We start from the raw sequence: 12,740 nt of genomic DNA on the forward strand, positions 1-12,740 counted from the left end.
CACTTTAACATGCTCTCCTATACATGCAGATCTCACACAGAACTCTGCTGCTGCTCCCTTTATTGGCACAAGCTTCTGGCAGTGAATCAGCAGGAGACAGACCAGGAGCTGCAGCAGGAGGCACAAGCAAGAAAGTCACAAGAGAGGTAAGCTGCTTGTTGAAATGCATCCATGGTCTCTTTCTCCCTTGCCTGACATGTGCTGTCCTGGTTCTGTGCAGCTGGTTCTCAGAGCAGCCAGCCTGCTGTCCTTTCTGACTGCTGTGCATCAAAGGGCAGGGGTGCCAGAGGCAGAGAAGAGAAAGCCTTTGACCCATGCAAATGGGAAAAAGGAGTAACTGATGGTTTCATTTTGCTCTCCTTGGCTTTTTTCCCCTAGAGATGTCACTGTGGATGCGTGGAAATCTCAGCGCTGAAAGCATGTACATAAATTAAATTAATTTTGTTCTTATAGTTCCAAAAGCATTTGAGTTTTCCCTGTAAGTTAACCCAGAGATTCTGACACCTGCTAGACTGTCCCATTTATAGTGTATGTGAAAGCCATTATGACTCAAGAATATAAGGTTTGTTTTCATTAATCTCAGAAACCTCCAGAAATGGCATTTTTGAATGTATCTTTCAGGCACCTTCCTCTACCTTTTTTTTCTTTTTTAAATATTTCAGTTATTTCCAGTTTGCCATGGTAAATGTCACTCTTAGGCATTGTTTCATTGCATAAAAAGACTAGATTAATTGTTCAAGGCTCCTACAGTCATGACTTGGCCATTGAAATTAATGAGACAGTTGTGTGCCAAGCCTTGGAGTTAATTGGCATATTATGTCTGATTTACAAAGCTTTCATGTTCAGTATAGTATATAGAAAATTGTACATAAAACAGATAATAATTTAGCTACCCCATAGCTTCATCTTTAGTACAAACTGTGACTTATGTGGAACTTTTCCAGTTTTTTCCCAAAGAATGTTCCACATGAAGAAAAAGATGAATGTGGTTTTTACTTTTGTTTGAACTAAATAAAATAGCAGAAAGAAGTGGAATATTTACTCTGAAACTGTGTTTTCAGAGCACACAGGTAGGAGGATTTCTGTTGTAGTGACAGATGGAGTGTTCTTTTACAAAGTGGTAAGACTACAGTGAGTTTGGATTACAATATTAAAAGTATAATATTATACTATATATATAAATAATAATATATAACTTTTATATTATAGCTGTCTATCTATCTATCTATCTATAATATTCCAGTTGTGGCTTAATCCAAATGTTGTAGTGACTCAAGGGATATGATAGATTTAATAAAAAATGAAAATAATTGATAACTCACTCTCTCCCTCCGGAAGAAATTCAGAGGAAATAAATAAATATTTTACCTATCCTTTCGACACTCTCCAAATCTTAATGATCTTTCCCATGGTGTTTCAGATAAAACCCTCTGGGTTTATCACCTGTTTCATCCATGCTAATCACAAAGATGGCTGCAGCCAAAAAGCAGGGCATTAACTACACAGAGAGCACTACGATTTCTGTTCAGACAGGCTTTGCTGTGACCACCAGACAATGCCTAAAATCCAGGAAGATTCAGCCTTTTCTCCAAGAAAGACAGATTTACAATAGAAAAGTCATATGTAAAGAGAAAGAAAGGTAATCATCACAAATTAGCATTGATATCATGTAAACACAGGTCCCCAGGTTGGTTCCTTCTCATCCTGGAGCCTTTGACTCATTCATGGTCCATATTAAACAGGAAAAGCTGTAGATAATCCCTCCTTTACACAGGTACTTATTTTGGCAGCCCTTGGGGAACAACTCTTGGGCAACCTTCAGGACATTCTCTTCTTGGGTCTTCCTGGGAATTCCACTCTCTTCCTAACACAAACACCCCTGCACGTTCTCTTCCACACAGCCCCAAGATGTGGTGCCTCCTCGTGCTGCTCTGCTCCCAAGGAATTGCCTTTTCAGCAGGATTCACGGCAGTTCCCACTGCAGGTGCTGACACAAACCGCTGCAAGAAGAGTCGCAACCCCGAATGCTTCATGAATGTTGTGAGTTGGGTCACCTTCTCTCCCTTTTTTCTAAATCTTCTCTCCCACTACCACTAACAGTGCCTATCAGGAGGCTAAAGTAAGCTCCCTTCAGAGGGGCACCTCCTGCACCACGGACCTAGAGGAAATGTTGGTGCTCCTGTCCAAACAGTCTGAGCTAGAGAGAAGAATTCCTTTGCAGTGGAAATGAAGGCTGGCTTCTCATGGCCTGTCCTTCTGTAATTCTGTAATTGTTTGCCAAGTGCAGTGGTAAGGGTGCTTGAACCCCTTCTTCAAGCAGCAGATTCCCACAAGAAAAACCCCTTGCTCTGAATCATGGAAGATTTCCTCACCATGGCAGAAGTGCAGTAGGCGGTGCTGTGAGTGACTCTGTAATAGGAGATCCACCCTACATGGCTTGCTTAACCACACTTCAGCAAGAAAGGGTTCACTGGGCACCAGATAGAGATACTGCTGCATGTTTACTCCCTGGAAAGGTACAGCCTTGCTGTGGGGGAGAGTGGGAGCTTCTGAAAAAGTTAATTAGAGAAGCCCTTCTGCTGAGTCAGGATGTTCTGAAAGGATCCTCTGGATGTCTAAACTCCTTCTCAAAGAGGAGCTTGGGTGCAGCTGAATCCAGTCCAAGCCTCCAACTCTCACTGCTGAAGCCTAAGGAATTATAAATGTGATTGAACCATTCTACAACTTTGTCCTGCAGGACTAACCATGGAAAAACAGATATATTTATATAAAAAAATGATTTATTCAAATTAATGATTAGAAAAAGATAGTCAAATCAGATTTTTTTACTACACAAAACAGTAGCTAAAACCATTAGAATAAGATAATACAGGACAGTGCATTATATCAAAGCAATCATATAAAAACTATTGTTTTAACTAGCAAAAAGAAACAATTATTAAAGTAGAGATTGATGTAACTCACACCCACATGAAAAACCATGGGCAAAATCTCTTTTGCACAGTCTCAAGGAGTAACTTTGAGGGGGGTCCCAACCCAAAGGAGAAATCTTCATACACACTCCAAGAAGGGAAACGTTAGGAGAACCTAACCATACAAAAGTGGACAGGACTTCAATAGTATAAAGTGATCGACTGCCAATATTATGTCTCCAGGTTGTCTCAGCAATTTACCTTTTTCAGATCTTTGCCTCATTATCAGTATGTTAATTTGGGGTTGATGTGTCAGACCTGTTTTGGCATAATTCAACACCAACAGGAACACGTGACAGGAACACCACCACACAACAGGAACACTTCTCAGCCCACCACCCATAGCTTGCAAAATAGGATATTATTTGAGTGGTTTGACCACATTCCAAAGCAGAATATCACATTACAGACCCGTGTCAGCCTTGCAAAACAAGATAAACTATCTCCCAAAAGGTTAGTCACTCACTTTGTCCCATAATAGGGAATCAAACACCAGACAATTACAGTCCAGGCAGGTCTGTTTGTAAAGTAAGACTTTACTGCATCCTGCTACCCTTATAAGTCAGTGTAGTGCTTGAGCGCCACACCTACAGCAATTACTACAATTTGAGTGATACAACATTAAGTAGAATACACAAACCACTTCACAGAAACACATCCAAACTCCTCTTGCTGCTGTTTGCATCCTCCAGCCTCCATGGCTACAGCATGGCAGCTATAGGATCATCCACCAAAAGAGAGACCTGGGTTTGTTTTCCTGCAGGAATCCCTTTTGGTGTCCCTCCCGACCAGCATAACACAGAGAAGTAGAGAAAGGCTAGCAATACGCTATCTTTTATCTTACATTTATCTTCTTGGCATGGTCTTGGCTAGCTTCACATTCCTGGGCAGAAGCAGCCTCAGTTCTTACACCAATATCTACTCTGTAAATGCATGATAACAAAATTTCCTTTGGCTTCCCACAGAGTGAAATTATCAGATATCATGGATTTCCCAGCGAGGAATATGAAGTTACAACAGAGGATGGATACATTCTTGGTGTTTTCAGAATTCCTGCTGGAAGGAACAGCCAAAATACAGGTATGACTTATAGGATATAAGAAAGGTCTGAGAGCCAGCTCTTACATGGATTCCCCATCTTTCCCCTTTGCATATGCAATGGCAAGTTCCATACCTTTCTATTTCAGCAAGGGTACCCAGTCATTCAGCCTAGAATGCGACCTGAATTCTGTATATTGGTTAAAACACTCCTGCAAAACCAAATTCTGCATCCCACTTTTAACTACACATTCATTACCTATTACAGCCTAGGAAAATCTTTTCTGTTTCAGGGAAGAAGCCTGCAGTCTTGCTACATCATGGTATTTTATCAGATTCTATTCACTGGATTGCCAATCTGCCCAACAACAGCTTGGGCTTCATCCTTGCAGATGCTGGCTATGACGTCTGGTTGGGAAACAGCCGAGGAGACACCTGGTCTTTAAAACACAGGACCCTTAAGCCTTGCCAGAAAGAGTTCTGGCAGTTCAGGTACTCTGTGGAGAAAGAATTTCTGAAGAAAGCAACTTTCAGGGAGCTAGCAAGATTAGGAGGTTGCTACTAGAATGCAGAACTTTTCCCCTTCTGGCTATATGAAAAAAAATCCCTTCTAAATTATATGAAAACACTACATGTTTTTATATAATCTGATTTCAAGTGGGACATGCAACATTTAAGGAGAGTAGACAAACTCTTTTCCACAGATGCAGCCACTCCTGGGCAAATCAGGGAAGTTATAAGAAGGAATTGGCTTCATGATCTTGACAGGCTCTTCTGGAAGCAGCACATACAGAAGCAAAGCTGGAAGTACACAGGTCACCTTTATCCATCCACCATGCTGGATTCTTTAGGAAAATGCTTCCAGAACTGGGAGGCATCTGTAACCTTGAAGTCTCCCACCAGACACCATGTCCCAAGTGCAAAAAGAACAGGAGACTGCTCAGCTCAGTCTAGAAATCTGATCTACTACCAACTGATGTTATCTGAGGGAAAAGTATTTCTTGTAACCACGCAGTTGAAAGCACTGATTAAATCCCCAAGGGCTGCAGCTGTCAGGTGAAACTGGCACTTCATCCACACAGAGCCCAAAGCATCAGGCAGCCAGGCTGCACAGCTGCACTCCTCTGCCCACCTCCCCAGCTCAAGCAAGGATGCAGACTCAGTGTGCAACCTCCTCCTTCTGGGGGTCCTGCTTGGTGCAATGAACAAAACTGACAGTCAGTAACTCACACCATGACAGACAAATTGTCTGCCAGCTTTTTGTGTTTCTCCCCACAGCTTCGATGAAATAGGTAAATACGATATTCCTGCAGAACTGAACTTCATCATGAATAAAACTGGACAGAAGGATGTTTACTATATTGGTCACTCTGAAGGGTCAGCAGCAGGTAATGTCAGAACTGTCTGGGTACCAAAGAGTCAGTGTTGGTGTTTATGATTTATAGATAAGATCTGTGAGCAGACTCTGGGGTTTATGCCACAGTGTACCATTGTCCTTTTACAAAAACAAACTCAGAAGCAGAGGAATAAATGGGGGGAAGTGGCATTATGAGTATCTTCCCATATGTGCATTCTGAGTCTTTTTGCATCATGAATAACTCAGACTAAGCCATCACCTTCTATGTCGTTAGATAATTATGTCAGCCAGTCAAATCCATCAGTGGAGAAATTTAAACACATTCAGAAAACAGGATGGGACAACCCCTTTTTAGCTTTAATGATTTTCTTATACTCTTCCTTTATATGTGAATTAACTTTCATAGAAGTATGTGCTTAGTTACAAGCAAAAATTATATTCTTAATCTTCAGATAATTATTTTATTGTTGAATGCCAGCATACAAACATACAGTCTTTCTGAGACTGCAAGCTGAGAAACTCTTTATTTTGAGTTTAAGAAACTTTAGAGACAATTTGAATTTCAAAAATCTGATTAATATACCTTTTCAACCAAAACTGGCCTTAACATAAAACTGTCAGTTCTGACAAAAGCAGTATCAGTACATGCTCCAATGAGCTTGTATCCTTAGAATGAACTTTATCTCCCAAATAAGTTTTAAGCAAGAATCATTTTCTTTACATTTGCAGCACAGAAATGGAAAACAGCCAATGGGGTGCTAATCTAGTCTCACTCCTTTGCTGCCTACTGCTTTTTTATTTATTTGGTCTTTGAGATCTCTTCATCAACTTGATTTCTTTTTCTGAGCTTGCAGGCTTCATAGCATTTTCTACTTACCCTGATTTGTCTCAGAAGATTAAAGCACTCTTTGCTTTGGCACCAGTGGCCACCATCACACATGCCACCAGTCCCCTGGTTAGTCTTACAAATCTTCCCAAGTCACTGATTAGGGTAAGTCATTTCTCCTTCTAAAGAGAAAGACATAATTGTCTGCTTTGTCTCTGCTGGACTCACTCAACCTGAACTTTTAAGGGATGATCTGTTAGAATTTTATTCAGTGTATCAGAGTGCTGGCAGTGCCTGTAGACTTCAGACTTCCCAGAGAGCTAAACTGCAAGGTTTCACATGGTATCTCTTTTGCAATTTCTTTAAGGTAGCAGACATATTTTCACCACTATTTATTTTAGTCAAATATTTCTGAAGAAAACTTTCAGATACCAGAACAAAAGAAATATAATATACTCTACTAAATATAGCCTTAAGCACTAATTAAAATCACAAATAAGATATTTCACATCTTAATTTTATCAGACATGAAAACCATTTATGCTTGTAAAATATTTACTTTTAAAGTGATAAATTCAACTGAAACACCAGAAGGTGTCAACTTAATAGAATTTGCAGGGAATGTGGAAATCGTGCATGTTATACTTTATGTCAAACCACAGAAGCACATCCTCTTTCTTTCCAAGTTGCGCCCATGATGTGACTGTTGAGCATTCAGCTTTACACCCTCCTTATTTGTCTCATTTGTCTGATCCCTCTTTACTTAGTAGTGGTACCCACAGTACAGTTTGCACCTGCCAGGAAAAAATATTAGGGCAAAAAGGGAATTCCTATATTCTGCAGCCATCAGTGCAGCCAACTTCCTTTCTCACTGAGATCAGCACACTAGAAACAGTGGATAGTGATCTCCAACACTCATCTCAAGGAGAAGAAGGAACATGTGGCCTGCCCTTGGGAAGAACACACTGTAAAGGAGAGTGGGATGGCAAGCAGTTTCAGCAATCCTGCCTCTTGTGAAGAGGCAAGGCTACTAAAGATAGTGACTTAAAGAAGCGGGAGTTTTCAGCATGAAATAATCTTGCAACAACTAAGAAAAGTTTTTCACTTTTCCTCCCCTCAGTTCTTACTTGGCTGCAAAGGAGCTCTTCACTACAATGAGTTGTTGAAAGGACCTGTAACACAGTTCTGTGCATGTCAAGGAAAATTTTGTGGCAGTTTCTTCTCCTACATAGTTGGGGGCATGATACAAAATATGAACACGGTAAGCGCATCCAAGAAAAGCTTAATACAAATAAATCTGAAATAGCTTTGAAGGGCAACTGGATGGAGAAAGATTGTTTCCTCTTTTGCACAATTCATTTACCTTCCTTCCTAAACAATAGACATCTGACTCCTCAGAATATAAGAGATGGTTTATTTTTGCTTGCTACACATTAAAACATTTCCAGCCAAAACTCAAAGCTATTTCTTCACATTTATCCCTGCAAAGTTTGCATTCCTTTACTGTGGCTGCTTTTCTTACAGAAAATTCCTTCTACTCTGGTCTGTTTTTCCTACAGACCTTTCACATGTCTGCTCTCCAGTCACCTTTCATCTCTCAGACTATTTAAAAAGTGTGCCCATAAAAAGCTCTCACACATGCAGCTTCGTTACGCTCAAGAGAACTGTATGTTAACAGTCTTTCTCTACTGATTGTGCACAGCACTATTTAAAAGCATCATACAAATCATAGAAACAGGAAAAAAGGAAAAAAAAGGCCATGCATGCTTCTCAAATTATATTTTCTCTATGGCTAAGGACTATTGTTGAAAATATTATCCCAAAAGTAAAAAATCCTATTTAATCATTCCTACTGTAAACTAGCACAGTTATAAATCTTCCCTCAACTTCCTTTTTTATACCTGAAGAATATCCTATAAAAATGGGGTTTTATACACAGCAGCAGTATGTTGCTCAGGGCCTTCACAGTTTTACTCTGTCACATCACTGGACCTCTGCCTTCATAACACTTTTGCTTTGTCTCCAGAGCCGAACAGATTCATACTCAGGACATTACCCAGCTGGAACATCAGTACAGAACATTATTCACTGGCATCAGGTATAACTGTGCTGACATATAAACACTCTTAGTATGGCTTTTTGTGCAACTGACAGCCAACAGGGAAGTCCAGAGGTGACAGATCTGGAAATCTGCCCCTCACATCTTCTCCTGTCACAGAGGGAGCCCCGTTTCCCATGGCTCACCAGATCATTCCCTGAATTTCCCCTTTGGCAGCTGGCTCTGAGATTTCCCCAGGGCACCTCACACCTCTCCATGGTCAGTTCTATTGGCATCCAGCCTCCATCCTTGTTTATGATGCCTGCCTTAAAAGCTCCAGAAGTGAACACAAGCATGATCTAGGCACTTGGCAGGTGGCATAAGTGAGAACTTTACAGTCAGGGATGAACCAGACAAAGAAGTGATCTAGGTCAAAGCTTGTCTCCCAGAGGGTTAATTGCAGCCTTTATTGCCTCCAAAAGCCAGTTTACTGCACAAATCCTGCTGGCACAATGGCAAAATGGGGAACTGCCTCTTCTGCTTGTACCTCATGCCACTTTCAGACCTGAGTTTGTTCTGCCTAGGCTCCAAATCAGACCAGGGCAAGATGGTATTTGCTCAGAAACACATCACTCTATGTGAACTGTGAACTGTGAACTTAAGTGAACTCTAAGTGAGCTGTGCCACTTAAACCAGCCCTTAAATACATGCGTTCTGTACACCCCCTGCCTAAAATTCCTGGTATCCAGACCAGGATACCCAGAGCATCCAAGATATCCAGGCACCCAGAGCCTGAAAACAGAGATGAGCTAGCAGATTTCTATCATATCTTCAGTTACTTAGAGGTTTGGATAAAAAAAATGTGCACACATTATCAGTAAGACAGGTTAATCCTTTATTGTTTTGATTTTCCTTTCAGACAGATCACAGAAGACAACAGGTTAGTGTCAAGGTAATCACACCCTGCTCCCAATGCTCTTGAGTGCAGTACAGAGCCTCTGATATCAATAGGCCAGACCAGACCAAGCAGGCACACAAAAGTCAAGGACTGTGAGGAGGTATCCCAGGCTAGTGAGAGCCCTGACATGCTCCTGCATCACAAAGAGTCATGTTAGCTAACTAAAGAGCCAATTAAGATAGGGCAGCAAGGTTTTAATAACTAAACATAACAAGGGTGGTGGTTGAAGATCAGGAGAGAATGTCAGCAAGGGGAAAGGTGGTGAAATCACTTATCCCACAATCCCTCTTCAGGGGTTTCCTATCCCTGAAATCCTGTCTACTCTCTGAGACTTCAATCATATGCAAGAAAACTCCTGCAATCTGTCTCTTAACACTTTCATTTTATCTATCCTCATTACAATATTCATAGATCATACGTGCAGACCAGTTTCAAGCTTATGACTATGGCTGTAAGGAAAACATGAAGAAATACAACCAGGTAAGGCAGTTCATTTTTCTGAGAACTCATCCTTGGGTCCTGGCAAAACAAAGAATAGAAAAATTCATATATTAGCATATGGATGCATACCTTGAGTGCTACAAAAAGAAGGGGAAGGTGACCTTAGGTAAAGTTTCACCTGAATCTAATACTCATAATTGTCAAAGTCTATTCACAAACACAACATATACAGATTCTTACAGCCTCCCCTACTGATGCAGGGATGTGTCAGCTTACCTGCCATTCCCAAAAGGCTAAGAGCCTCACCTAGGTCTTAGGACTGGATGAGTACAGAGCTCTTTACTTTCCCAAAAATCCTCAAGGTCTTTCAGTTAAACACTAAAATGGGGAGAATGAAAAAAAAAAAAAAAAAAAAAAAAAAGTGGAAATGCATAACTTGGTTTTCAGAGCTTACTTGCTGTAAAAATTAAACTTAAGGGATGGTTTAATATGTCACAGTGGGGACTGCTAGGGAGAACTAAAGTATCCTGTATAGAAAAAAGGAAACAGGTAAAATTTGGTCTGTAGGAACTTTAGTTACTGTGTAGTCAACACTCAAAAATGCTCTGCTCCTCTTGCAACACTTTCAATTTGTCTGATAATATTTTGAGGGTTGATCAGATCAGTTGACTTGTAGTGCGCTTTGTGAGTCAGCGCAGATTATTTTATGGGTGGCACACTGTTTTACAGGTGGATAAAGATTCCAAATACACCTTCCTTCTCAGACACCTTTCATACACACATGGCCTTTAAATACCTAAAGTTTACATTTTGAAATGGGCAGTGTTTTATTCCCAAAGCTGTGGAAGGTTAGGAAATTGCCCAAAAAGCAGTCAAGAAGAAAGATAACTAAGCTACCCTTTGATAACAGAGGTCAGTTTAAAAACATCTTGTGCACAGTCTCTTACCATACTGACAAATAAACATCCTGCGTTGTCATTTGGTGGAGATCTCAGATGATGTCCATTTTAATCTTCTGTGTTTCTTTAACAACTTCTGTGATGACAAGCAAGGCAGGGAATGGGGTTAGGGCAATGAACAATAAGAGGGTGGCCTTCATCCTTATGGGTTTTACTGTAGACAGTGCAGAAGCAAAAGACAAAGAGAGGTGCTTCCTCAGAAACCTTTCTCTAAACACAGCTTTGATACAGCAGCAGCATTCACTCAGGTCTCCTCCCTCTCTTACAGACTGCTCCTCCTGTGTACAAGATTGAGGAGATAAAGACACCAACTGCTGTTTGGAGTGGTGGGCAGGACAAATTCGCAGATCCAAAAGACATGGCAAGGCTACTTCCTCGGATTACTAATCTCATTTACCATAAGCATTTTCCTACTTGGGGACATCTCGATTTCCTCTGGGGCCTTGATGCAACTGAGAAAATGTATCTGAAAATCATTGAACTACTAAAAAAGTATGCTTAAAGTGCCACAGAAGGATTTAACTCATGCAACAGAAACCCCAGAGATTTCTATTTAGCAGCTGATTATTGGGATAGGGATAGGTATCGAGGTTTACAAACTACTGACAATTGGTTTGGAATTTTTTTACATTGCTTCCTATAGTGTTACACTGTTTCGGTGACTGCAGTCTTTCTGAAGACACTGAGGTAGATGTGAATGACCACTGAAAGTACAAATATATTAGATGGAACACTTCAGGGATCCCTTACTTTGGAAGATTTCAGTTTTTATATGACTGATTTTGCTAAGATTTCATTTTCGGCTTCCTTGTTGATCTGTACTACCTATTTCACTTGAGACAAAGGTGATTTCCCATGAAAACCCAAAATGGGAGATAATTTCTCTGTTCACTGAACTTGGCTGAAGTTGAATTGTCTGTCATCCTGATAGTGTTACACCTGTTTTCCTCTTCTAACACTACCAACAGCCGTGAGGAAGACCCAAAAGATTTTCACTTGTGTAACTATCCTAGCATCTAAGCAGACAGGATTGGCTATACTGACCCAAATGCCAAGAAATCCAACACCAAAACATATATGTCAGAGAAAACATGTGGCTGTTGGACAGATGCAAATACTCTCTTACCCTCACACTAACTGATGGTTTGTTACCCCTCTTACTACAAAGAGTATTATAGTCTTCATGCTCATAACCTGGCAGCTAGGGATTTAGAAGATCAGGCATAGCAGCAAACTGCACATAAAAGACAACTGCATCCATCTCAATAAATATTCCTGCCACTATCAGTAAAGAAGTTGTAGTTCTTCTAGGTCCTCAGTTGATCATGCCAGTGCTTGGCTAAAAGACTGTTCCAGGGGGTAAAGATCACACCAAAGGTTTCATCACTACAGGGCAAGTCAGGAGAGTCAGGAACTGTGGGTGTTCTGGGTGGGGGCATAAACCCAGATTCCTCAGTCAAGACTTGTGGAAAGTGAAACCCATTTGATAATAATCTGGGAGATAGAGAGCAATATAAACAAAACATGTTTGTCTCTCGTAATATAGAAAACACATGCAAAGGATACCTTCATGCAAACATATGCAAATGACACACCTCCTCTAGCAACCTGTGGTACCTCTGGGAACTGAGGTCTCAGCTCCTGGAGACCTTTGCAGTAGTCCAAGTCACTGAGTGGCTACTCTTGCCCAAGCCACATCATTTATTAATCCCACTGTCCTGACTGCCCCAGAGAAGTCACAGCAGACCTGGCCCAACTCCATAAAGCAGCAGGGCAGACCCAGCACAGGCACAACAACACTGCACCCAACACAGACACAGGCTCAGTCTGAGGGGAGGGGGAGCAGGTAAAGGTAAAGAGGAAGAGAAGGCCTCTCTCAAGTGTCTGGCAGCAAAGCCCTTCACTTCTGCTCTCATTCACACTTCTGCAGCACCACCCAGCACTCAGACAAGGTGCACGGGATGAACCTGACAGTGTGACTTTGCACAAATCCTACAGTGGAAGGGAGGGAAGAAAAGAGAACCACAGCACCAAGCACTCATTTAACCCTCACCAGCAGTGCATTTTCCCTGCTGCAGAATCAGGGCTAACCATGAACTAGAACTGATTCTCCATGAACCAGAGCATGTAGCTTTGCCCAACTGAAGAAAG

The 12,740-nt window shown here is 41.1% G+C and overlaps 1 protein-coding gene across 2 annotated transcripts; it reads left to right on the top strand.

Moving 5' to 3' along the window:
- On the top strand, positions 1 to 11,884 carry LOC102101762 (lysosomal acid lipase/cholesteryl ester hydrolase-like). Of its 2 annotated transcripts, XM_088059480.1 has the most exons (11): positions 1 to 146; positions 1,902 to 2,040; positions 3,938 to 4,052; positions 4,304 to 4,502; positions 5,289 to 5,398; positions 6,222 to 6,358; positions 7,314 to 7,454; positions 8,220 to 8,291; positions 9,151 to 9,171; positions 9,601 to 9,669; positions 10,858 to 11,884. In XM_088059480.1, exons 1-11 carry the CDS (start codon positions 10 to 12, stop codon positions 11,089 to 11,091), a joined length of 1,374 nt encoding a protein of 457 aa, XP_087915606.1. In that variant the 5' UTR covers positions 1 to 9; the 3' UTR covers positions 11,092 to 11,884. The 2 variants fall into 2 exon arrangements, with proteins under 2 accessions (XP_087915606.1, XP_005520655.2); XM_005520598.3 differs by lacking the exon at positions 9,151 to 9,171.
- Positions 11,885 to 12,740: the final 856 nt, after the last annotated feature.

This window comes from Pseudopodoces humilis, chromosome 9 (assembly GCF_049639895.1).
Source record: "Pseudopodoces humilis isolate 2021_Gansu_Grassland_sample_001 chromosome 9, ASM4963989v1, whole genome shotgun sequence".
Lineage (NCBI taxonomy): Eukaryota > Metazoa > Chordata > Aves > Passeriformes > Paridae > Pseudopodoces > Pseudopodoces humilis.